Genomic DNA, 26815 nt, shown 5'->3' on the forward strand with positions numbered 1-26815 from the left:
TAGAGATTACTTGAAAGTAAAATCTTTAAAAAAAAAAATTCTTAACAGGGTGCCTGTGTGGCTCAGTCGGTTAAGCATCTGCCTTCAGCTCAGGTCATGATCCTAGGGTCCTGAGAACAGGTCCCATGTAGGGTTCCATGCTCAGTGGAGAGTCTGCTTCTCCCTCTCTCTCAAATAAAAATCTTTTAAGGAGCGCCTGGGTGGCTCAGTTGTTAAGCGTCTGCCTTCCACTCAGGTCATGATCCCAGGGTCCTGGGATCGAGCCCCGCATCGGGCTCCCTGCTCAGTGGGAAGCCTGCTTCTCCCTCTCCCACTCCCCCTGCTTGTGTTCCCTCTCTCACTGTGTTTCTTTCTGTCAAATAAATAAATAAAATCTTTAAAAAAAATTTTTTTTAAATAAAAATTAAAAAACAAAAATCTTAACAGACATGACAGGGAACTTCAAATAGTGCCCATGTTGAATGGAAATGAGAAATGGAGACAGAGATGATTTACCTTGTCCCTGCTGAGGAAATAAAGGAATGAGAGAATATAAATAAGTGAATTTCTAAGAGAGAAATAAAGGAGTTTCTAAGGTAGTAGGTTTATCTCTTACTCTTTTATGTAAAACACTGAGACTTTCTCTTAATTTAGTAGATGTTTGCTGAGCTTCTGCCGTGTACAGAGTAATAATGACAATATTGAACATTTGGGAGCTTACAATTCCTAGGCCTGTTTGCTCTGACTAGCAAAGCGGTCTTTGCCGAGACAGACTCATCTGTGGTGGAAGTAGAGATGGGGGTTGGTCTTGTTTGAGCACGAGGGAACACATGGACCAGGGGTGGGAAGCCAGCATTTCATCCTATACTCCATCCTATACTCCTTACAGAGTAGGAAGTTGCAGAGAAGCTTGGGAAACGAAAGGCAGAAAAATCTTAACAGACTCCCTTTGCACAGCCTCTGAATCCACCCTGAAGGTCTCCTCTGCTTGCAGGCATCAGAAGTTGAGAGACAACTCTCCATGCAAGTCCATGCCCTCAGAGAAGACTTTCGGGAGAAAAACTCGTCAACCAACCAGCACATCATCAGGCTTGAAAGCCTTCAGGCTGAGGTGAGCCTCCCCGTGTGACGGTGCTTGGAGATGGAAGTGCTTTTCTCAGTGAGGCGCTGCACTAGATCTTTTGGATAAGGAGTCCTCTGAATTGGGAAACAAAACCCTGCCCTATCTAAAACTCTCTAAAGAGAGATGTATCTGTGAGAAACTAAATGGGGAGCACTTGATTCATGTTCCACTGGGTAGCCTCTTGTCTGGAAGAATAAGGTTGCTCAGAGTTATTGCTGAGTGTGTTGAAATCATGAATGACCTACTTTTACAGAATATGTTGATCGGTCCAAAAACATTCTTGCCAATCCTAAATAGAAGATGGGAAAGAGAATTTTCCCTTGCTCTATTCTATTTAGGTCCAGTTCAGTCCACCTTAATGGGACCTATTATATTCTCACGTACAAAATGAGAGTAATAGAAGTAGCTACTTCATAGGGTTGTTGTGTTTGTTGAGTTAATACATGGAAAGCACTCTGTGCGGAATGTATGAGCCAGAGCATGGCAGGCAGGGTCTATGGCCCTCAGTGGGCCAGAGGGAAAGAAAAAGTAGCACTTAGGGGACAACTCTGTGAGAACCCGGTTGTGGGAGGTGAGAAAAGGGGAGTCCTATCACCAGCCCAAATGGGGTCTCCCCCTTCCCCAGAGGATTCCACCTAATCTGATCCTGAGGGCCCCTAAGCCGATTGTCTGGACAGCAATCCTTTGGCTAAGTTACACCTGAAGGGATAGACTAGGGCCAGCTGAATCACACCCCCACTGTGGTTAAGGAATCAGTAAGTGTGGTCAGGCCCAGAGAAACCCAGATGGCTATTCCCCTGCTTTGGAAATGACCTGAAGATGTTTTTCCTAAAGTCTGTCAATATCTTCTCTTTTCTCCTGCCTGTCATTCCCTTCCTTTCTCCCTTCCCTTGGAAATACTACTGGTATTGAGCAGCAGGTTCTTGAAGTAAGTAGTTGGTTCTGGTGGGGTTTGGCATGCCTGTCTGTGACCACTTGTGTGCATGACTTGCCATTCAACTGCCTTTGCCAAGCTCTGACTCCTTCGAGTTGCCTGTTTTCCTCTCCCCTCTGATTACTATTTTCAGACCCTCGTGACTCAGGGTCATTCCCAGGAATGTTAATTGGCAGATTTGGTCACAAGTTTCAGGGTATATAGGGTGCAGTGATGGAGTGTCGATGCCTTGCTTCATCCAGTAACACTGCTACTTTAAAAAGCCAATCTATGAAATTGGTCAAGCACATTACTTCATGTAGCTCTGAACTTCTAAGTTTTTTTTAAGGGACCAGGATTGTCTATCAGAACCTCATTATTTCACTGCGTGGAACTTGAGAAACAAAGATTATTCATGGAAGGAAAATATAAAGGTCAGAGGGTATTTAAATGAAAATCAGCTAGAGTAAGAATTCCTTCACGTGGGTAACATGCTTCAATGTGGGGAATAGTGGCCCCATTCACAGTAGAGACTTATTCCTTTTTGTCCCTCACCCAGGTGCACACTTGAGACAGTATTTCTTTGTTTGGCCAGATACCTGATCTCTCTGGACAAAGGCCACATACTTCATTTCCCCAGGACAGCATCCTATCTGATTGATTGGTGGCCAGGGAAGATCTGTGCCCTCTGAACAGAATTCTAGCGTGGAGAGCGAGAACAAACAAAAAACAGAGGGAAAGGTGGATTTCAGAGAACCTCAGACACATTACACATTCATTTCAAAATCTCCCCAGGAAAGGGTCGGAGGTTGGTCTCCTTAATGTATTGTTCTCCAAGCCAAACTGGAGAGCATGGAGAACATCTTAACCATGTTGGGAGCAAGAAGCCGGGTGAGAGATGAGTCCAGCAGGGAACTGATAGACGGGAGGAGCCAGTGGGACCTTCATGCCGGACTTGGGAAGGCTTCTGTGGCCCCTTAGCAGGACAGTGTTCTTGGGGTGAAGCATCGCTGGTCTTGTGGAGTGCCAGCCCAGCCCCTGAGTCTACAGACCTTGCGGCCAGAAGACTTGGCATCTCTTTCCTCTTTTCCTGTTTTCTCACCGACATTGAAGATACTAGACAGGCCTTCCTAAAAGATTTATATCTCTTGAGACTGGCTAGATATGCAGTGTACAAACACACCAGCCTGTTTAATAAAAGGAGTGAAATTGCTCCTATTCACAAATGACTTGCTCAGGCAAACAGACACTTTGAGTGAAATCAGTTACTGACTTGTGTCCGTGTCCTGTTGCTTCCAGGACACAGGCTGAGGCAGGCACTACTTTGTTTCTGTACCCTGCCGGCTCCCCCATTAACTTGGGACACCGGGTCTGAACTGCAACCTCTAGAGCCAGACCCTTTAGCAGTGGGGGAAGGTACAGAAGAGAGCCATAAAAGTATGACAAGACCACAGCTCAAGAGGTTGTCTCAGGCATTTTCCTGCGCCCATGACTTGAGAAGGAAGGATGGAACCGCAGGTTGGGTTCCACTCCCCCATAAATTGTGGGGTTGAGGTGAAGTTATGGGTAGGCAAGGTGGAGCCCTTCTCTATCTTATCTATGGAATTTCCAGAACACTGACCTTCCCTTCCTCTGCCTGGCATCCCACATTCCAGCTTCCCCAAAGCTCATCTCCCACCCCTTCCCAGACAGGTTTCTAGGAGGGAGGGGCTTTCTCTGCAGCTTGGGAGTTCACAGCTGTTCTCTCAGAGATGGGGCACCAGGCCCCTGGGCAGACCACTTGGGGAGACACCTGCCTTCATGTTTGGGGCTAGTTCCTCCCTTCCTACTCATCAGCCTGGGTGTAACCGCACACCACCCCTATGACTCCACCCTTTCAGATCAAGATGCTGTCGGATCGGAAACGGGAGCTGGAGCATCGTCTCAGGACCACCTTAGAGGAGAACGACCTGCTCCAGGGGACTGTGGAGGAGCTCCAGGACCGGGTGCTGATCCTGGAGAGGCAAGGCCATGACAAAGACCTACAGGTACTGAGGCAGAGAAGCTGCCCTGCAGAGCCGGGCCAGAGGAAAGGAGCATGTAGCTGCCCAGCCAGAAGGAAAGCTGAGGGGCCAGCACCACCGTAGGACTCAGGAGAGGGTAAAGCTGAGGTCTCTCTTTTGGCCCTGTTGTCGTTCTCCTTGGGCACTCACAAACTTGGCCAGTCTGGCTCTGCCGAAATCAAATGCATCGCTACCCACAGGTCGTCCTTCCAATTTGTTCTGAGCCACTGGCCCCTGGAGCAGTTTCAGAGAGTTCTTTCTGGGCTATTAACGTGACTGGAACATGAGGAGTGTCATTCTGCCTCCTAGGGTTTGTGAAATCTGCCAGAGGTTTCAGAGGGAGCCTGTGACTTTCTGTGCTTGCTCACAATTCTCTCTGCTGCTGCTTTCCCAGGCTGATGCATTTAGTCAGCTTGCACTGAGCAGAAATCAAGAAGCTGCCCACTGAACACAGCAGGACTTATATCCTGCTTCTAACAGTTGCTAGAAAAGACATAGGCTGACCCTTTGTGACCCTAATTGGCCTCTTTTTCCTTCCTAAAGGAAACTGCTTCATGGCCATATTTGTCCTTATCTGGGACCTGCCACCAGTCCTCAGCTGAATCCCCAGGCTCACACTTGACAACCCCCTAAACAAAAAGATAATTGCCCCTAGCCTCCCCAGAAACAGAGTGTGACATCTGCTACAAAGGCGGCTTTGCCAAAGCGGCCTAGGCTCACCTGGGGCCAGTGGCTAAGAGTGCACCGCTTCCCTTGGGCACCCTCTGAGGGTGCCAGGCAGTGGGGGAGATTGCAACAGTGTCGTTCGTGTGGGGGTGGTCAGCCAAATGTGTGGGAGCACCAGGCAGGTTCCTCCCCAAAGACCAGGCCATGGCAGGCCCCACTGGGCTCAGCGGTCGGCTGTTGAGGAAGACTCTAGGATGTGGGATAAGGAAACATCTTAGGCTAACATAGCTTGTTATTGACACCGTCAGCTAAGCTGCCACCTGAGTGATTAAACTCTTTAAGGGCAAATGAGCAGTTTTCCACCCTCCAGGTTTTTTGCACCTTCAGCTTGGAACGTTGCATGCAGTAGGACCTCCATAAATGTTGAATAGAAAATGATGCTGGCTAAAGCCTCACAGCTGTTTACAAGATGGAAAGGAGTTGACTCATATTCTAAGGTTGACGGTGGTTAATAGTGGTGAATGTTTGTATACTTCTTTACAGGGTATGGAGTGCTTTTGCAAACATTCTAAAAGTGAGGCTTAGAAAAAAGTGAATCATTTACCAAAGTAGTATAGTAAGTCCTTGGTAGAATTGAAATTGGAGCCTCCCGCCTTCTTCACGTGGTGCTCAGTGACAACGTCTAGCGCATCCCTTGCCTCTGCAAGTCAGCGTCTCGCCAGCATTTCTTATCCCATTAAGGCACTCTCCTGAGGTTACTGAGGCAGAGGATGGAGGAGAAGGAAAAGAAATACAAAAAAATGCGGAAATGACCCCTGCCTAAAAGACCTTTTCAGTCTAGCTTGAATTCACAAATGATAAGTCCTTATTTCAAACCAAGAATTGGGGACCGAAGGACGGGGAAGAGCAGGACCAGTGTTCCCCTGGCTAATGCCATGGGCTGTGCGCTCTCTGCAGCAAGAGCCCCAGGTCACACCACATTCACAACCTTGCCATCTGCACATCTGCTCTCTTCCGATTGGGCTTCTTCAAGAATGAGAGACTGTCACTCCCCGCATGGCCTATATCAAGTCAGGCAGTGCACACTTTGATTTGGATAATCTGTGTTTATGGGCTGAATTCTTATCTGTCCCACCTTTCTGTGATTCTTTTCCTTCAGCTCATATGAAATTTTCCTTAAGCTGCTGCTAATTACCAGTGTCCTCCAGAAAGCCCTTGTTATTGCTAAAATGGCCTGTACTGATACAGAAATAAAAATGCCAGCTTAGGTGGTAGTTGAGAGGTCTCAATCAGACTTGCAAAATGTAGAGCTTGTGGCCTTGGAATGTGTATAATTCCATGATTTTAATCCTTTGTTTCAGCTAAAGGATGAGAAGAAGGCTGAGTAGGCAGGGCATCAGGCCTGCACAGCCAGGGTAGCCCCTCCTAAATCTAGTGCACCATGTAGTTGGGGTTCTACTGTCCAGCTCAGATTTTTAAATCACTGATCAACTCCAGCTCTCATTTTTTTTTCAGACTGACAGTAGGTATAAAAATTACTATTTGTTGAATACCCAATAAATTAAAAAACTGGACATTTTGCTAAAGTCTTCATACCCAGTAAAGGATTTTGTCTCTCTAAGGACCACTTAACTGCCCTATACGATTCATACCCACCTGGGCATCTTATAGATGTGTGCAGGGGCCTTGTCCCAGGATTTCATCAACAGAAAGCGTAGACCCCACTCTGTGGGGTGACCCAGGAAGCAGATGGTCTGCAGTATAGACTTTGCTCTGACACTTAACACCATAGCATCTTAGTTCCCTCGGTGAGAAATGGGAGGGTGCTCCCACCTCTGTCAACTTGAGGGGCATGAGTATTGTAAGCTTAAACTAAGTAAGGCATTTGGTGTCTTCTTTATTTATTTATTTATTTAGTCATCTTTGTTATACAAAGGATGATATTTCTTATTTTAGAGGTTTCTTATATTTAATAGACTCCTCTGGTTTGGTTTTTCTGCATATGCTTGTGGATCAGTTACTGACCAGAGAGGGCAGACCTGTCCTGGTCTTTTGTTCTCTTGCTGTTATAATTAATTAAGCACCCTCGAGTGTACATGAGTAATTGAACTAATTTTGTCCAGTGCATGAGAACTTGTACTTGTCTGTGCTGGACTTCTCCTGCTGAGATGTATGTGGAGTTGCCTAGAAAATAATTGTAAAGCATTTTGCCAACTTAGTATGCCATTTATAATTGTGCCAAATGCTTCCTAGGAATGTCTTCTTTTTTTTTTTTTTTTAACCCTGATTTCTTCTGAGTTTTCTCAAAACTGGGGCTGGAGGAGTTCCCACTGGACCAGCAGGTATTGCTGATCCGTGGGACCCATGCAGACAGAGCAGGCTTGCCCATTCCTTTTTCATTTTCTGAGCAGCCAGGCTCCAGATTCTTCCTAGTAAAGGCACATCCGATCACTGGTGCTATCAGCCAGCCCTTGTCCGATACTGACCAGCAGAGGCAAGGCCCTAGGGCACCTAAAGGATGGGCTGGAGGCTCTGCAAGGCAGCTTGCTCCACTCGTGAGAACTACAGAGCTCGGGGTCGCTACCCACTGCTGCCCAGTGTCTGCCTCTGCAGGAGCTGCAGCCTATCTGGCCAGCAGTCTGGAACAGACAGAACTGTGTCTGCTCTATTTTTAAATGAACAGGGGTGACCCCAGAAATCCTGTGTTATGAAAGGATAAATTAATTTAAATCCTAGGAAATTCTTTCGCCCCCTCTCCCCCGCAAATCTTTTAAAAGGGAGGGGTGGGCAGTCCACAAATCAGGAGTAGGAAGCTTTGCTCTTGTGCATGTGTCACCTGCGGACATGTGCATAGCGGTTAGTGAGCAGATGAAGATTCTGCAGGTAGGGTCTGTTGTGTTGAGAGCTAGCGTAGTGGTGGAGTGCACTAGGAGAGTACGGCGCTCAGCAGCCATGGTGGCGTCGACTTTCAGCAGTAGTAAGCTCACCAGGCAGCGGGGCCTTGTTTGGACTCCACGGGGATGGGGCCCCAGAGAACGCAGAGAGGAGTAGAGTAGCGGCAGCAAGAGAGAGGGAAGGAGCCCTGGCCTTTACGTTGCGATGGCTGTATGCTGTCCCCTCTACTGGGGCACCCCTCTCCCTCTCTGAGCCGCCCACACCCCGTAAGCCCCTCCCAGGCTTGGGCCTTCTCTGTAAACTGTGAGGTAGGACACAGAAAGTACAGAGACCTCTCTTCTCATGGGTTTGGGAATTCTTGGTATTTCTACCCAAATGTTAGACCAAATCCTATCCTCAGCTTCTTTCCAAACAACCTTTTCCCCTTAAATTTTTTCACTAAAACACATCATACATACAGTAAAGCATACAGATCTTAAATGGACAGCCCAGTGAATTTTTACAAATGTACATCCCTGTGTAATAGATCCAGATCAAGATAAAGCCCATTATCTGCACCCTACAGGCCTCCCTCTCACGCTTCCCAGTCAGTACCCTGACACCACCTCTTCTGCCTTCATCTCTTCTGTCTCGATGAAGTTTTAGAATATTTTATAAATGAATTCCATATTGTTTTATGCCTGGTTTTGCTTGACATTATGTCTCTGAAATCCATCCATGTTATGGCATAGAGTAGCAGTGTGTTCTTTTTTCACTGTTGTATAGTATTCCAGCATGAGACTCTCTGCATTCTCTGTTGGCATTTGGATTGTTTCCCATTTGTGGCTCCCAAGAATAATGGTGCTGTAGACATCGTTTGTCTTGCATGCACATACACAGCCATTTTTGTTGGATCTGCACCTAAAAGTGAACTGCTGGGTCATGGGACAGCTGTGTATTTCACCCAGTAGAAACTGCCGGTTTCCCAGAGTGGTTGTACATCTTCACTCCCAGCAGCAGTGAGAGTCCCAGATGCTCCACATCCTCATCAGCACTTGGTATCATTACATCTACTTGCTTCTCTCTTGTATTATTCTGAAGTAAATCCCAGAATTTTTATAATTTCATCTGTAAATAAAGAATGATAAGAACTTAAAAAAACATAGCCAAAAAATATAGCCACAGGGGATGCCTGGGTGGCTTAGTCAGTTAAGCGTCTGCCTTCGGCTCAGGTCATGGTCCCAGGGTCCTGGGATCGAGCCCCGCATCGGGCTCCCTGCTCAGTGGGAAGCCTGCTTCTCCCTGTCCCACTCCCCTGCTTGTGTTTCCTCTCTTGCTGTGTCTGTCTCTGTCAAATAAATAAATAAAATCTTTAAAAAAAAAAAAACGAAAAAACATAGCCATAGGGGATGCCTGGGTGGCTTAGTCAGTTAAGCGTCTGCCTTCGGCTGAGGTCATGATCCCAGGATTCTGGGATCGAGCCTCGTGTTGGGCTCCCTGCTCAGCGGGGAGTCTGCTTCTCCTTCTGCCTCTGCTACTCTCCCTGCTTGTGCTTTTTCTCTCCCTCTCTTTCTCTCTCTCAAATAAAATCTTAAAAAAAAAAAAAAAAAAAAAAAAAAACAGCCACAGGACTATTACACTTAAGGAAAAAAGCAATATTTTCTTTTCTAAAAAATTTTTAATTTTTCTAATTAGGCTCCATGCCCAAGATGGGGCTCAAACTCATGACCCCAAGATCAAGAGTTGCACGCTCTCCTGACTAAGCCAGCCAGGTGCCCCGCAATATTTTCTTAATATCAAATAGCCAGTGTTCAAATTTTTAACTGTCTTATAAATGTCATCATTGTTTCTTTACATTTTTTACTTGAATCAAGATGCAAGTTAAAATAGGCCTACACATTGCAGTTGGTTAATATGTCTTTTGAGTCTCTTTTAATCTATAGGTTCCCCCTTTATCTTTTCTTCTTTTTTTCTTAAAACGTATATATTGAAGAAGCTGAACTGTTTGTCCCGCAGAATTTCCCAAATCTGGAGTTTGCTGCCTGCACACCCCTGATGTAATCTAGCATGTTCTCTCCTCTGTCTGTTTCTGTACATTGGTGGTTGGAGGTAGCAGCTTGATCAGGTTTGGGTCAGTTTTTCGTGTTTGTTTTTGGTTGGGGGAAGCCTCCCGAGCGGCCCACCCACCGTTGTATCTTTTGAAAGCTGCATCAGAGCCAGCTGGAGCTCCAGGAGGCGCGGCTCTCCTCCCGGCAGCTGCAGGTGAAGGTGGAAGAGCTCACAGAGGAGAGGAGCCTGCACAGCTCCGCTACCACCAGCACGTCTCTCCTGTCCGAGATAGAGCAGAGCATGGAGGCTGAGGAGCTGGAGCAAGAGAGAGAGCAGGTGCTGATGTCCTGTCCCTCTGGCATGCGAGGTTGCCCGAGGGTTGCGGGGGCGGGCCCCGGACTGTGGGAGCCTGTCCGTCCTCCTTGTGGCCCCAGTGCCTATAGCGTTTCAGCTTCCTCCCGGCGAGGGCCTGTGGCCCTGCACCTGCGGAAGCCTACGCCTGCTGGCCAGGGCCGCCGGGAAGCAGGCCCTGCCCAAAGCCTGTCCCGGGCTCACTGTTGCCCCAGTGCCTCTTAGGAGATGCTTATTGGCTCATCCTCAGCCTCATACCTCTTATACTGACTGGGCTCAAGAACACTCACAAGACATCCAATGGCTTGTTTTCATACTACTCCTAACCACTTACTCCCCTAATCCTGACTCCTATCAAAGTAACCAACTATATAAAAATGGCTTATATGACAGTTGGGAGGGGAGTAGAGGGCTGGAGTCTCGATAGATGTACTGGGCCCAGAATAAGGACCAGTATTTCTTGGACAGGTGATTTAAAAAAGAAACTCTTTCTCTTAAAACTGGTCTCTTGAGTGTCAGTATGTTGGGTTCCTACACTAGAAAAAGATGAGCGGGTGGCAGCCTTCTCTAGGGTCCGTAATCAAGAATGGTTCTTTGTGGAGCAGCTAAGACTGCAGCTCTGGGAGGCCTACTGCCAGGTTCGCTACCTCTGCTCTCACCTCCGAGGGAACGACAGTGCCGACTCGGCCGTCTCCACGGACTCCTCGATGGACGAGTCTTCAGAAACTTCATCCGCCAAGGATGTGCCGGCTGGCAGCTTGCGCACGGCCCTGAGCGAGCTCAAGAGGCTGATACAGAGCATCGTGGATGGCATGGAGCCCACGGTAAGCGGCCAGGCCGAGAAGCTCCTCACCCCACACAACCTGGCTGGTGGGAGGCTAAAAGCAAGTGCGGGGGACGAGGTTAACCTGGGAAAGGCAACTTGTGGAGTCTGTGAGAACGTCGTCTGAGCCCTTATTGTCTGAGAGACCGGGCAGAGGGACAGTGTCAGGGAATGGAAGTTCCAAAGTCATCTTCCCGAAGACACTGGCGTACAAGTGGAGTCCTTTCTCCATGTGGTTAAGTCCAGGCCATGGTGGCCTCGAGGTCAAGGACTTTCCTTAGAAGCTTTGAATATAGAAATTTGGATCTAGGTGCAAACTGCATTTTTCTGTCGCTCATTGGTCCTGGTGGTGGAGTTAGCTGCAAATAGGCAAACTTGAAAGATCTGAAGCTTCTGCTAAAATGATATGAGCACAGAAAGTTGAGAAGATCAACAAGGGCTTTTTACAATTCCAGATGTGGCTCCCCTTGTGGAGGAGAATGTTCCTGTGGGCTTCCTGGGCAGATGGGCATCTCTTCCAGCTCCATGACCAATTTCTGCCAGACTTCCTCTCTGTTCACAACCCCGGCTGGCAGGCAGTTGTTTGTCTTTAGGGCCCGTCCTCCTACAGAATAGCTACCATCTTTCTACCCATATTAGATGAAGTCCCGTGAGAGGGTGGTTGTCCTTACCTGAACATGCCACGTGGATTTGTGGAATGTGCTGTAGTCGTGGGGGATTGGAGCTGTCAGAGTGAGGTGTGCTGTCCACGCCACGAGACTTCCGTCCCCTAAAGCCTGAAACAAAAATAAATGTCTAGCTAATGTTTGCAGATCCAAATTGGGCGAGAGAATCTCTCTCCTCTAACCCTTTCTTTCTTCCCTACTGTGTCTCTCCTCTTTCTCTCCCTTTCTTTCCCTCCGCCTCCCCACCCCCATCTCCTCTATCCTGCTCTCCAAACTGACCCATCTCTACTCCCTCCCTGTACCTCCCCTCTCCCTCTTTCCCACTAACCATCTCACCACACCCACCCCTGCTTGCACCATCTCTCCGGTTGGTGGCTTTCTCTTTTGCTGTCAGAGCTCCCGGAGAATTGACGATGACTCCTTAGAAGAACAGATAAGGCAGACCAGTGAGGACTCGAGAGCCCTAAGGGAACTCATGGAGGGAGAGAGGGGTAAACTGAGGCAAAGCCTAGAGGAGCTACAGCAACTCCACAGTCAGGTGAGCACCCCAGTCCTCAGTCCCGAGCAGGGAACGTGCATGTGCCCCCCAAGGTCTCTTGGGACCCTCATGAGTTTCCCTCTCCCGTGTCTATTTGAGAAGTGGCTCTCCTCTGACAGATCCTCAGAGGACGGTGACCTGAAGTTGAGGTAAGCTGGGCATCTTCAAGAGAAGAAGCCAACCCTCTGGTTTAGCCCAAAGTAAAATTGATAGGGATAAGAATAGCTGACCCTCCATTTCCTCCAGTGACATGCTGCCTTCCACAGAGCCCAGATTATCCAGCAGCTTCTGACAGTTTAAAGTGCCTTAGCTCTCAGGACATTCTCGGATGTTTTTCCAGCAGCTTCTGAGCAGGGAAGTTTGCAAACCAAGAAGCAATTGATCTTTGTAGGCCTATTCTCTCTTTGTAATGCCATCACCTCTGCCAGCCTGATTTTCAGCTTTAGAAGCACTTACTGCTACTCTTGCTGTTCCATTCCTGTTTGATCATGATTTCATCTCTCTCGAGAATCCTGGAGAAGGGCATCTATATTCTGATCTGAAAAGTTCTAAAGGGCTTAGGAGCAGCCCCCACCCAGAAAAGAGCTTCTAAATTCTGTCTTAGGAAATAGGTAAGGCACTTCCTTTTGACAAGGGCCATGTGTAGTGTTCTGTCCCACTTGCGGGGGACACCAAACAGGTAGGGTTTTAAACCCTGCCCCCACCCAGCCTGCCCCCTTCCTCATCCGGAGCTGGTCATCCCTTCCTGCTGCACCAGATTGCTGAGAGATGGAAGTTAAGCCTGGCATTTGCTTCAGTCAGTATTTCTTAAATTTAAAGGACCTTATAGAAATAAACTCCTTTTAGGGGTCATGCCCATTAGACATCCTAATACAATTCTCTTGAAAGATACTGGGAAACCCTCCTGCAGCTGTTGCTGTACTCTTCTTTCTGGGAGTGACCAGATAGTGAGGACAGAAAGGTGCTATTGAAAGCTGTAGCTTGTTTCTGACCAAGCCCTGAAGAATGGGATTGGGCAGCCAAAGACATCGTCATTCCCAAAGCCAAAGTCCCTCAGGCGGTCGTTTGGCCAGGGAGTAGTTCAGACACCAGCACAGGTCTTCAAACTGTAAGAATCAAAACAGGACAAAGTGTATCTAAAAGTTCTTTGGGTTAATAAAAATTATTTACTTTAAAGCCTAGATTTTTGTGCGGGTGCTTCTTATCAGCTCTTTGATACTGGCTGGTTTGTTTTGTTGCTTCTCAGGATAGCAGAACTAGAAACAGCAGAGGGCATCATTGAGAAACAAGAGCAAGGCACACGTTGCTGAGGGTCTGGACGCAGCTCTTTCGGAGCCTGTTTCCACAGGGGATTCTCCTGAAAAGTTCAGCTGATAAGTGGTTTATGCCAGTTCCTGTGCATTCCCTCTCAGCTCATTAAGCAAATAGTTCTGCTCAGTCCCATGGAGTATAGAACTGGGCCTCTTGAGTGGGTCATCTCTTCCCAAAAGCTTAGACAAGGCAGCAGATCTCTCAGCCAAACTACATCCATCCAAAACCATCCTGTGGGAGTAACCCTGACCTCCCAAGGCAGTGGGTAGGATGCAGATTGAATTGCAGCATGCCGGTGGAGACGGTGGCCCTCGGAGCAGGCCCAGCATTCCTCATGCAGTTCATGCTGCAGCGCCTGAGCACTCCCCGTCCGCCTGCGCCGTACTACACTGGTCCCTGAGATGCTCAGGATGGATGTGACTGCGCCCTTGTGCTCCACAACCTCTCCTAGAACTGTGAGGCGAGTCAGACTAGCTCTGTACCCTCTGGGGTGGGGAGCGGGGGCGGGGGGTGCGGGGAGGAAGGGCAGAGCCCAGACAAGGTTTTGTGAAACCGAAGTTCCAGCAGATAGCTCCTAGACGAGTGCAGCCTCATCCAGAGGATGATCAAGCCTCCAAGCCCACTGCTTTCCTACCCAAGAGTGTTCTTTTTTTCTCTTGGAAACTGAGCCACAGGTAAAAGGTGTGGGACCTGGAAGGTGAAGTGACCAGCCCCTCAGAAGCCTATCCGAATTTTTAAATAAAAGAGAGCCCAGGTTTAATTTTAACTGATACTTAGGTTTGAGACAAGAATCTAAAACCAGACCTGAAGACCACCCCACACCCTTATGCCGTGGAGAGCCCCCTCTCAGTCCCCACAGCTTTGCAGACTCCTGCTCCCTCCTGGTCAGGACTCACTGGGGTCTGGATCCACTGCTGGGAGGCAGGGAGGATGTTCCAAGCAATAGGAAAACCAGTTATCTGGGGAGCCCTCTACCAATTCCCAGGCCAGTAAACCAGGCTATGGGAAGTACAGTGAGAAATAGAACCAGGCCTGGGGAGCATGGGGGGCTCAGGCGGTTAAGTGGCCGACTCTTGATTTTGGCTTACATCATGATCTCAGGGTCCTGGGATGGAGCCCCACGTCGGGCTCCTTGCTCTTCGGGGAGCCTGCTTCTCCCTCTCCCTCCCTCTCTGCTCCTCCCCCTGCTCATGTGTGCTCTTTCTCTCTCTCAAATAAATAGTATTAATTTATTTATAAATAAATCTTAAAAAAGAAAGAAACAAACGAACAAATAGTCCCAGTCCTGTGTTTGATTCCTTTATAGGGCTTGACTGCAGCACTAGCCAGTTACCCCCAAGGGGCATGACAGCACAGGGGAGCAGATACTGGGAACACGGAAGGCCTTCACTGAGGAAATCTTGGTGACTCCTCCTGGGTGAAATCTCACTGTGTTCTCTTTTCTCCGGCTTCCTAGCCATTGCCCTATTTCAGACCTTCATTCTTTCACTCTGTGGCTCTGGTCATCACTCCCCCCAGCCCACTTACCCCCACATGATTTGGATTGATCTTCCTGAAGCACAGCTTGAAACAGAACACCCTTACAAGTTCTGGATTGACTTCCTCTTGTCACATGACAGGAAGCCTCGAACTCTCGTGGCCCTACAGACGGGCTGCATGCCAGCCATCCAGCCTTCTTCCCCGTTGTTGGCATCTCCCCTCCTTTGCTTTAGTCAATTGAACATAGACTATGAAAGGGCATGGCGCACACTCCCCGTGCTTCCCCACATCCGGGCCTTTTCTCCGGCCCTTTGCCTCTGCCCAGCAGACTCTCCCCGGCCACCTGCATGTATCGGCCGTACTCATCCTTCAAGCTTCACTTCTTCCTTCAAACTCTTGATTCCCTTCCTCCTGGAGCCCCCAGCCCTGCTTTGTCATGGATACGCTCACTCACATCTCATCTTCCCAGTTAAACTTTAGACCTCCGACTTCTTTGTCTTCTCTTAAAGCATCTAGCACAGGGCTTACCTAGAGTAGGCACAAAAATAATTACCAAAAAAAAAAAAAAAGGGCACCTGGGTGGCTCAGTCGTTAAGCGTCTGCCTTCGACTCAGGTCATGATCCCAGGGTCCTGGGATCGAGCCCCGCATCGGGCTCCCCGCTCAGCAGGAAGCCTGCTTCTCCCTCTCCCACTCCCCCTGCTTGTGTTCCTGTTCTCGCTGTCTCTCTCTGTCATATAAATAAATAAAATCTTTAAAAAAAAAAAAAATTACCAAATGAAAGGGCAAAGAAAGCCCTAGATATATGACTTCAAGATGTTTTCTTTGATCCTATTCAATCATGAGGACACCCACTTTATGTGGGAAAAGTGGATTTAGGGGTGGCTGCAACCTAAGTCAGTGTATAAACAGGCCGGGCCAGTCCTCATGACAGCCCCAGCCATAGGTCCGCACCGGTGCAGAGAAGAGAAAGGAGCAGAGTTTGCCCCCAGGTGCCAGGCACTGAGCTCTGTCCTTGATGTCAGTTACCTTATTTGAGCCTCACAACAACTTGATGGTGGGAACGAGTTATTTTTATTCCTGCTTTTTATGAAAAGTATATGCAGTTCAAAGAAGGTAAGTCCCTTGTCACTTCTAACGCAGATAGCTGATGGTCTCTACCTTGACCAAGTTTTCCAGACCAAAGCAAAAAGTTCTTACAGAGTTTTTTTCCGGAGCCTATTAAATGTTGGCATTTCCTGCCTGGCATGTGGTTTTATCTGCAGCTTACTCAGCTGGCAAAACCCTTGTCTGGCACACAGCCAGCCTGGGGCCGTGTTAGGGCTGATTTGGTCGGAGGAGGTCTGGCTTTCTCTCTGCCAGGTACTTTCTGGGTCTTGAGTTTCTGGCCTACCAGGCTATAGAACCTGCTATTAAGTAGGGTGAGGCTGGGTTTCTCACCTGCTGCCTGCTTGCCTCAGGACTAGCTATACCCTGTGGCCTCTGCAGGAGCCCCAGCCTGTTCTTCCCTGTGGCTCGGAGCCCTGTCACCGCAGCTGTCCCCACCATGAAAGCACAGAGCACCTGGTCCTGATGTGTCCTACCAGGCGCCTAAGAGTACGAAATCCATTGCCCCCAGTAACAACAGATTGTCCTGTATGCCTCTTCATTGTGGGGCATCCTCTGATTTCTTCCTGAGTGCCTCTACCCCAGGAGCTGGCAACTCTGATGTCTAGTCTGGGGAGTCCGAAGCATCTTCAGGGAAGCCTGATCTTCAGCCTTGCTCCTGGGGTCTTTGCTCAATTTCAGTCAGTCTGAAGCTGTTTAGGCCTGGAATTTGAGTCGGGGAGTACACTGAAAGGTGGCGTCTATCCCCTTGTGGGAAGGCTAGACCTGTATGGATGTATCCTCCCTTGGAAAAATGTCCAAGTATGTGTAATATTTAACAAAAGGGCAGGGCTGGTCATGCTGACTCCAGTCTGAGCCTACTGACTGAGCAGGGGGTCCCACCCTTCCATTCATTGAACAAATATTTACTGAAAGTTCTACCAAGCAGGGTTTCTGGTTGCAAACAACAGAAACTCTCTCTGCTTAACTTGAGAGAGACTGTATTGGAATTAAATCTGATCGCTAACAGAATCAACAGGAAGGCTGGAAAATCAAGCTCCGAAGCAGAAAGGAGCCATGGGAAGTGGGGCCACAGAAGCAATCTGCCGTCAGTGTAATAATTTCCCCCTGGCCTGTGGCTTTGCTGAACCCTCAAGAACTGCAGTCCCAGGTAGGGGGGTGTGACTGGCACATCTAGGTCACCTTTCCATGCCTCTGTGCTTAAGAAAGGATATATGTCTCTCCCCTTTGGCTTACTTAGTGGGAGGGCATCCCGTGTTTCCCACCAAGACTCATGCAACCAGGAATGTCCCCCAAATAGGAAAGCATTTGGGATGATGACTAGCCAAAAAAAGACAACTGTCTACTGCACAAGCATTTGGGAATTAAGCATCATATAGTCAGGCTCTGAAATGCACAGATGAGTAAGGCACACTTCCTGCCATTGCAGAGCTCTTGGTGTACAGAGGGTTCCTATACGAAGGGTGGGGTAAGCTGCGGTCACATTAGGTGCCATTAGGAAGGGCACCCTACCACCAAGGGATGGCCCCCAATGAATGGACTGTGGGACCATTCACTGAGGCATGGCCCACAGAAAAGGTAACAGGCTTGAAGTGAAAGATGATATCACGTGGGTGTCTGAATTCCATATGGCTTTGACCAGGGAAGCTGAGTGACCAGGTTGCACCAAGTACTGTCACAGAAGTGGGAGCCAGGGCCCTGCGGATAGCAGCGTTCTATGCTGAGTGGAAGATGGCTGGAAACAGAACTTGAGTCCCTACCCTTAACCATGTGTTTCAGAGCCCTGATGCATGTGTGGTCTTCATTAGTTGCCCACGAGTGCCTTGAAATGGAGGTGGTGGTGTGGGGTGCTCCGTCCAAAGGGGATCTGAGCCCTGTGGCTGCCATCCGGGGCTGGATTTCATCCCCGCCCGTGGGCTCCAGCCTAGCATGTGGCATCCTTCCTACAGAAGAGATGGGCATCTCTTAGAGCCAGGGGCCTCGGGAAGCTACGGGCACCCGCCTGGGGCTGCTTGTTCCTTTCTGCCTCTTTAAGGGCGTGCCCCCAGGCCAGCAGCAGTGGCAGCCCCCCGTTCATCCCTGTGGTCTCCCATCAGGTGACGTTGCTGAGTGTCGAGATGACTGCCCTGAAGGAGGAGAGAGACCGACTCAGAGTGACATCCGAGGCCAAGGAGCCAAAGGAGCAGCTTCAGAAGGCCGTCCGGGACCGCGACGAGGCTATTGCAAAGTGAGTGGGCAGGGCTTGTCGAAGCTGACTGTCGTCACAGCAACATGAGTGTGTGCTCAGTTTTAAAAGTGAAACCCTACAGAAGACGACAAAAGTGAAAGTGTTTCCCTGCTGCCCACCCTCACCCCCAGTCTGGTTCTTCTCCTCAGACAGACGCTACTTACTGGTGGAGGTCGGGGGTGTGTTCCCTGCAGATCTTTTTCCTGTGCGTGTGCAGTACATGTAATACAGTTGTATCAGTGGGATGGTGCTCTATGTGTCTTGTATATCTTAGCTTTCTATCTCAGCTTTTCGATTTCATTATATAGATCTACCTCAACTTCTTTATTTTTAGGGGTTTTTAGGGGAGTTGTTACTTTTTATTATGGACATTTTCAAGCATACACAAAAGTAGAAAAAAATAAGATGAATCCCTACCTACCTGTCTTCTGGTTTCAACCCTAATCAGCATATGGCTGACTGTTTCATCTATATCCCCACCCACCTCGTCCCCCTCCCCACTGGATTGTACGGAAGCAAATCACAAGATCCCTCATCTCATCCATAAACACTTCAGTATAGATTCTACCAGATAAAGACTCTTTCTGGAAAACACACAACCACAATACAGTTGTCACACTTGAAAAAACTTACAGTAATTTCTTAATATCATATAGTAACCAGCTGGCCCATAAATGTCTTTTTATGATTGATTAGAATCAGCCTCCAAAGTCCACAAACCCCATTTAGTTGATATGTACGTAAGTCCCCTCCATCTTTTTTTCCATATTGCAGTTATTTATCGAAGAAACTGATCATTTGTCCCCTAGAGTTTTTCTACATTCTGGGTTTGATGCCTCCTCAGAGTGTCATTCAACAGTTTTCTCTCACCTGCGTTCCTAGTAGGCTGGGTCATATTTTAATAATGTTTTGGGTTTTCTTTAACAGAGAAGAAATGCATTCTCCTATATTCAAAAAATTTGGAAGTGCATAGGCAAAAAAACATACGTACATATTCCCCATCCCCCTTCAAATGATTTCCTTATCATGCATTCAATCTACCTCTTCACTGTGAGGAGATAAAAGGTACTGGACATGTTGTCTGCTCATGAGGCACTTTGCAGCACGCTCATAACATCTGTGCACTTTACTGCTTAGAAACACTTCATTCTTTAATCCTCCCAGCCACAGCAAGAAGTAAAAATTTTAATCCCAATTTTTACAGATGAGGAAACTGAGATACTTACCCAGTTCCACAGCCACTGGTGATCACGCCTCCACCTCAGGTCTCTTGACCCCTGTCCCCACATCCTTTCCCCTTACCGCACAGGCTGCTTGTCAGCAAACTAAAAGGAGCCCACTTGAAACAAATTGTAAATAGATACTATATACCTTTTTAAAAAGTAATAGGACACATTTTAATTTCTGACTTTAAAATGCCGCACACCTTTCCCCTTCTCACTTCCACACACACTTGTCCGCTCCCTTCTGTTCTAATCATTTCATCATCTCCATTAGTTTTACCTTTGGGTCCCCTTTCCTGTCTGGCCAGGACCTTCTGTGAAGCTGACAATTTCCAGTTCATTTAGGAAGTATACTCAGTGAGGCTCACAAACCTATGCATCTCTGCCACTGGATTCCTGGTGAATATTTGCTTCATTAGCGAATACTTGAATGGCACTGTAATATTTTGGAGTGGGAGCATACTTTCATGAATAACAAAGAGTGAAATTGTGTCATACAATTAGGGAATAAAAATGGTAAAATTAAGGTGCTAATTGTGGAAGCCTGTTGGGAATAAAAAGCAGAATGAAGTTAGCTGTCTCTCAGCTGGACAAGCATACGAGAGCTGAACATCAAGCTCTGACCATTTTCTGCCATCAGCACAGGAGGTGGGAGATACAACCAGAGAACGTACCAGGGTGCAGGAGAGAAGAAGCAGAAGTTGTCTAGTCCCTTCCCTTAAAATAATTGGAACCTAGCTCTGACATCTGGGGGACCAAAGAGGCCAGCAAGTCTCCATGAAACCTTGAAATGCAGGCCTTTGCCTTCTGCCAAAGGAGGCCCAGTGAACCTCCTGGTGTCTGACTGAGCTGATGGGCAGACTCTCCTCTGTGAGTACTCAGAATTCTGCAGAGAAACCCTTGTCCTTCATGGACCCTACAAAGTAAGGCTGGTGCTGAGGGAAGGGGTTAGATCATTCCAGCACAGGTTAGCTCTTTTTCTGTCCCTTAGAAATTAAACTCTTGGTATAAAGAATTGAGACAACAGACCTAAAGAATCATTGAAACGTGGGGGAAGCACACTTTGTGTAGGACCTTAAGGGTTTTACAAGATGCTTTCCTGCACCTCATCTCTGTTTCTCCATCCTGACTGCACTTTAGAATCATCTGGGGAACTCCCTGGATGCGGGGGCCCTCTCCAGACCATTCAGTCTGAATCTCCTAGTTCGGAGCTACTTCTTAAAAGTGTCCTACCCCACCCTGTGATTCTAGTGCGTAGTCAGGAGTGAGAACCCCCAGGAAAAATAACTTTCCTCTCCTCACTGGGCTACAAAAACCTTAAGGTGTTCTTTATCCTGCACAGTAGTGAGTTTCGGAAAAGTTAAGTAACAATTTCGTCCCTTGCAGGTAAATGGCCCTCACTAAAAGCCAAAATCGGGGGCTAGCAATCTGCCTCACAAAAACAGAAAGGAGTCCGTTACTAGTGGTTTCATTTAAATAAGGAATTCTTCCGGCCCTTTGAGATACTGCTTTTTAAAATTCTGATTAATATATCGATCAGCAGCCTCTGCGGCTTAGCTCTCCTGGTCTGGGGTTTCTCCTGAATGAAAAGCACCCAGATTCTCTAGGGAGCAAACGTTCTCTGGGGTGCAGTCCGAGGCTGGAATGCGGAGGTCGGCAAGTCGGACCCCGCTTCGGGGGTTTCCGGGAAGGAAGGGGACCCCCTGTGAGCCCGGCGACCCAGCTGCTGCCGGACCTCTGCCCAGAGGCCTTGGTCAGCCCATTCCGGGGTCTCCGGGCTTCTCGTGGCGCCACCTGCCGGGAGATGCCCAGAAGCTCGGGAGGCTGCCAGGGGTTTGCGCCGCTGTTCCGGGACCGCAGTCGGGGGGGGGGGGGGGGCGCCGGCTGGGCGTCCATGGCAACCGGGGCCGCGCGAGGATTTCCGCCGTGCACCGCCAGCCAATAGCAGCGGGCGTGACAGGGAGCCTGAGGCATCTGAGACGCCGGCGCTCATTGGACGGCCTCTGCTCCCGTCCCCTCAACCGCAGTGCGGCGGGCGGACCCGGGTGATGCGAGCTGTCCGACGGCTTCTCTGGGAAAGGCGGGCGGGGCGCCGTTCTGCGGCCCTGAGGTGTCAGGGGAGGTGACTCGTGGATCGGACTTGAGGCCGGAGAGGAAGTGCCGGTCGCGGCGGTGGCCCCGAGAGCTTTACCCCAACTGCCCCGCCTCCCCGCCGCGCGTGGCCTGCTGCAGCCGGCGTCCCTGAGGCCTCTCCAGCCGGGTCTCCGTGCGTCCTTGGGACGAGCACATTGGTCGCTGGCCCGGTGCGTGAGGCAGTTTTGCTTTGCTGTTTCCAATGCAAAAGGCAGTTGATGACAGGGGCTAAGCAATGCCCGTTTTGGCAGCTGGGCAACCAGTGCCTCCTTGGCAGAAGCTGCCCAGATAGACTCTCACACTTCGTATTCCCACTCCCCCACCTCTGAGAAAAAATTAATTTTCTTTTGCATTGAACAACTATGATTTAGAAATGTTGGAAAAGGCAAACAGTAATATATGAAACATATTAAAATGTGAAAATACAAAATGCAGAAGTATGTGGGAGCCCATCACTGATCATCCAGAGATAGCCAAGTAGACATTGTTGTGTATGACCTTTAACCACACGGACAGTTTTTTCTTCGACAAAGCTAGGATCATAGCAGCCCTTGCCTTGTGGTGCTTTTCTCCACTCAGCAATACATCGGATTTCCCCATTGTCCGTGAATAATGAATACTCAGCGTCGTGGTTGCTACTGGCGACTGTGTCCGTCGCATAATTTACCACCAGTGCCCTAATTGCTATTGACTAGGGTTAGTTAGGCTGTGATCATCACCACTGTGTGACTACTTCTGCACACCTGTGTGCCTTTAGGACCGACCCCTTAAGTGGGGGGAGGTTGCTAGTGAAGAGGAGGGGCTGAGAGAACAAGGTCCTTACCTCCCATGGGGACTGGCCTTTTGGGGGGAAGGTTTAGCAGCTCCTTAGTGCCCTGTGAGGCCTTTGATGTCCTCTGGGCTCCAGTCCTCCTTTATCCTCCTCCCTGAGCCCCCTCTTCATCTGTGAGATGGGGAGGACAGATAGTCCCTTCACCCACACCTTGTTACAACAGTTGAGAAAATGGATGTGAACCGATGCTGGGAACTTTCCAGCCCTCTGCAAGGAACATCCTAGTTACTGTCACGGTTCCTATTTGTTGTGAGTTTGGTCAGAGCCTGTTTCCTCATCCTGTGGACTCCAGGTGCCCCAGGTAAAGAATCAGATGCCTCTGGTACAAGGCGTCCATGCTCACCATGTCTTGTCTGTTTTTAGGAAGAATGCTGTGGAATTGGAACTCGCCAAGTGCAAGATGGACATGATGTCTCTGAACAGCCAGTTGCTGGATGCCATTCAGCAGAAACTGAACCTCTCGCAGCAGCTTGAGGCTTGGCAGGTAAGGAGAGCCCTGAGACCCAGGGTGAGGGAAGACGAGGCTCTGGGAGGAGTGGCTGAACCCAGGCAGAGCATAAGGAGAATTTGTCACTAGAGGGTCCCATGCACGTGGGTGAGCAGTAACCTGCCTTCACCTGGTGCGATTCAGAGCCTGTGCTTCCCCAGTCCCCAGGGAAGAAGGCCTGAGGATGCTGTCGAGAGTGGTGAACCCCAGGCTGCGCCATTTAGGGCTGCAGTGGCCTCCTTCGGCTGGTCATCTCTGCTGTTTAAATTAGCTGGAAAGAAACAGCTGTTAACACAAAGGGCCCCGGAAGCCCTACATGGCGGGTCGAGAATTCACAGCCTGATGGATGTAGTTCCCCAGCCCTGGGGCCACCAGCAGCTGCTGCCCTTCCCTTTCTCGAAGGCCAGCTTCCTTTTTCCAAAGAGCACTACCTTGGGGGAAAATGAGTCAGTGTGTTCTCTCTAGGACCACCATTTTCAGAGTGCAGTCAGCCTGCTCTGTCCCAGCTCCAGCTTGGCTTCCCCTGGCCCAGGGTTGTACTTGCTTTTTGTTAAGGACAATTTCAGGATATGGGTGTAGCCTTTCGTGTCTCTCCCCACGAAAACCGAAGCCGACAGGTGAAGAGCGCCCCCCGCTGGCGGGCAGCTTAGCGGTGACCATCCCTCCAAGGGCCCAGCCGGCCCGCTCCCCGAGATGGTCCCTGGCTCCCGGGCTCTGGCCCCACCACCAGCTGGCCGGTCCCCGGCTCACCGCCCGTTCTTCTCTCTTCTCTCCCGGCTACAGTTTGCTTCCTCAGGGCTTTTTACTATCTGGCTCCTTTGGTTTCTGATCTAGTGGCCTTTCTCAGTTCCCGTATCAACAGCTTTAGTTGTACACCCCTCCTGCCTTTGAGGTGAGATCGAACCCCCGTTCCACCCACCGTGTCCCCCCGCTGCCATCGCCGTCCTGCCCCCCGCCTTCCCGTGGCCCGCCGTGTTGTTTGTGCCCGCATCCGGTGTCATCTCTGCAGCGTGTGTCGTGCCATCCCCCGCAGCACGCCTCCCGCCACCGCCATGGCCCGTCTCGGACCGCCTCGGCCCTGGTTCTTCGGTGCTCCCTCCGCGTCACTGGGCTCTTGTGCCCACAGAAGTACGGGCAGGTGTGGAATTCTAAGCGGTTCACGCCTGTGTGCGTATGAAGTTCTCAAGCGATCTGTGTCATGGGCTTTGCTCTGATGAATTTTAAGGTAGAGAAGAGGCAGTTGGCGGTGTGCCAGAAAAAGCCCTGGCGCTTTGGAGGGGTTTCTTTCGGAAGAGCCCTGTAACATTCCTAGGGCTGCAGGTAACAGGTTTTATGGAGCAGGTCCTAAGCGCATGGCGCTGTGCCCAGGATTTGGCACTGGGACCTCGGAGGTAGGGAGCGTGTCCCCTATTTCTGTGAGGGGGAGGGGAGGCGCTGGAAGGAAGCGGGGTGTGAGGAAAGAGAGGAGGAAGGCGGGAGAGCAGGACGTGAGCAAGGGAGGGAGCGGGAGGTCCACACCCCCTGCTCGCTACCTGGTGCAGACTACTGAAAGTCCCTTGGTTTCACAGTAAAACCTACAGTGGCAGGAGCGTGGGTGTGAGCGCAGGAGGGGATGGAGGGGGCGGGGGGGCGCCAGCCCCACTTCCTGCCCTTGTCAAGTGAGCGGCTGCCCGAGCGCAGCCCTCGCTGTCCCGCGCTCAAGCAGGACACGATCAGCCGACTCGCCCCAGGGGTTAAGCCAGGGTTTGGTGTCTTGACCAGGGCACCCCCGAGCCCACTGGGCTTAGGGGTGAAGGCATCAGGCAGATGCTTGTTATGTTCCTGCTGATGTTAACCAGACAGGGCTGGTTCTATAGCCAAAGCAGTAGCTTCCGTACTTTGTTAGCGGCAGATGCCTTTGCCGAGTGGGATCTTGTGCAGTCGGGATCTAACCACCAGAATGGAGAGAGGGCGGAGCTGCTGTGTCCAGAAGCCCCCCTGGGGGGTATAGCTGCTGTGCCGTGAGGCAGTCGGGGTGCGGGGGGCATTCTCTGGGCAACTTTACCAAATTGGGGAAAGGTGCTACCCCCGCGAGGAAGCCAGGGATGTGGGCCTGAGCAGGAGCAAGGCGGGCCCTGAAGACAGCGGTGCCCGCGGCCTGTGCGCCAGCAGAGGGTGCCGTGTGTGCTTGCCCGTGTCCTGGCCGTGCGGGGCTGCCGTGGCCCCTGGGCACTCGCGGTGCAGGCTGCTAGGAACTTGAAGGGGGCTGACCCTTTGGAGCGGAGAGCCGGCAAGCAGGGGTCGCCCTAGGGCCCGGGGAGGGGTGCCAAGGGAAAGGGAGGCAGGGCAGAGAAGGCCGGCCACCGGCGAGGCCCAGGTGGAGACAGGCTTGCCCGTCTCTGGGCTTGTAGGGCCTCAGCGGGGGCGGGGCCAGCCAAGGGACCGTTGGTGGCGAGGAGGAGGCCAGAGGCGGCGGTGTCGGCGGCTGCTGTGTGTCTACACTTGCTGCTTCCGCGGTCGGCCTGCCCCGGCTGCAGCCATTCAGTCATCTCATCCCATCGTCACCCCGCGTCCTGCGGACACATCCGCCCCCGGGCCCCGGTCAGCAGCGCGCTCAGCCCCTCCGCTCTGCCCTCCGCAGGATGACATGCACAGGGTCATTGACCGGCAGCTGATGGACACGCACCTGAAGGAACGGAGCCGGCCTGCTGCCGCCCTGTCCAGGGCCCCCGGCGCGGGGCGTGCGGACGAGCCCGGCCCCGCCGAAGGCAAGCGGCTCTTCTCATTCTTCAGGAAAATTTAGGTCGGGAGGAGTCAGGCCAGCAAGGATGGGTGGACTAGAGGTGACTGAAACGGGGTGCGTGCGAGGGCCCAGCACACCATGCTTGCACACGAGGGCTCCCCTGGGCCAGCTCCGCGGCCGCACTGCCCACCCACACTGGGGCCGAGTCGTCCAGAAGGGCCCACGCGGCCTGTGACGGCGGCCCTCCCCTCGACAGAGGGACAGGGAGGAGCCCTGTCCCCACTACCAGGCCGCGCCCGGCCTGCGCTTCCCCCGGATCCGCTGTTGAGCAGGGCTCAGGCTGCCTCCAGAGCAGCCCCTCGGGCTCTGCGGTGCAGACGCAGGGGGTCACAGCCCGCCCTGCCCACCCCTCGGTGGCTCCCGCGTCCCACCCCAGGCACTGCTGCCCTCCTGTTTGGGAATACGGGGAACAGAAGGAATGGAGGCCACCTCTGCAGGCCTCCGGAGGCTGTCGTGGCCCCCAGCGGGCCTAAGCTGCAGTGGGGGGCGGGGGGGGGCGGCCTAGTCCTCCGGGACAGCAGGCCTCACCCCCAGTCTTTGGCCCACGGGGCCAGGGGAGGCGGCTCCTCCCCCACGTGCATGCACCTCTGCCGGGAGCACTCTGCGGCAGGGGCGCAGCCTGCGGGGCCTGACGGGCTGCGGCTGTTCTCTTGCATTCGGCCACGATGGGCTTTACCCAAGCTTGGCTGTCACCATCCCAAGGTCAGGAGGAAGAAGGGCCCTGCCACCCCCTACCCCCCCACCCCCCACCCCCCGCCGCCACTGTTCTCCCTCCCTGGCCTCCAGGCCCGCCGGTGTTTTCCTGGGCCCTCTGCAGGCATTAGCCAGCCAGTCCTTTCCCCTTCATGGGGCCAGAGCTGGGAGGGGGTCTGCTCCTCTGCCCACGACCCCCTGCTCCCCTCACACATACAAGCTCTCGGCTCCGCCAAGTGAGTCCAGGCCACAGAATGGCCCCAGAGGGGTCTGCGGTCAGCCACGTCCACCTCGAGGGCAGCACTGGCACCACAGGGCAGATGCCACCAGATACTGCCGCCCAGGCCTGCAGAAGGGTGAATCCTGCAACCTGCTGCTTCTGGTCCCTCCTCGGCGGCACCCCCCCCCAGCTGAGCCCCTCACTCAGAGGCACCCCGGGCTGAGCCGCCCGCAAGCTGCTTTACAAAGGATCATCTCCCTCCCTCACACGGGAAAGCACAGCAGGGATGAGCGGAAAGA

At 51.1% G+C, this 26815-nt stretch overlaps 1 protein-coding gene across 1 annotated transcript; it reads left to right on the forward strand.

Annotated features, from left to right (window-relative positions):
- Window positions 1–566: 566 nt before the first annotated feature.
- LOC118018534 (BICD family-like cargo adapter 1) lies at window positions 567–26322 on the forward strand. The gene is made up of 7 exons (XM_035017122.1): window positions 567–1090; window positions 3896–4042; window positions 9803–9982; window positions 10603–10821; window positions 18016–18146; window positions 22698–22818; window positions 25442–26322. Exons 1-7 carry the CDS (start codon window positions 1001–1003, stop codon window positions 25601–25603), a joined length of 1050 nt encoding a protein of 349 aa, XP_034873013.1. The 5' UTR covers window positions 567–1000; the 3' UTR covers window positions 25604–26322.
- Window positions 26323–26815: the final 493 nt, after the last annotated feature.

This window comes from Mirounga leonina, unplaced genomic scaffold (genome assembly GCF_011800145.1).
Source record: "Mirounga leonina isolate KUSES-001 unplaced genomic scaffold, KU_Mleo_1.0 Mir_171, whole genome shotgun sequence".
NCBI lineage: Eukaryota > Metazoa > Chordata > Mammalia > Carnivora > Phocidae > Mirounga > Mirounga leonina.

Coding starts and splice junctions, on each gene's coding strand:
- LOC118018534 (XM_035017122.1), top strand. CDS start 1,001: ATGCAAGTCCATGCCCTCAGAGAAGACTTTCGGGAGAAAAACTCGTCA. Junction 1,091..3,895: donor TTGAAAGCCTTCAGGCTGAG/GTGAGCCTCCCC, acceptor CCACCCTTTCAG/ATCAAGATGCTGTCGGATCG. Junction 22,819..25,441: donor AGCAGCTTGAGGCTTGGCAG/GTAAGGAGAGCC, acceptor TGCCCTCCGCAG/GATGACATGCACAGGGTCAT.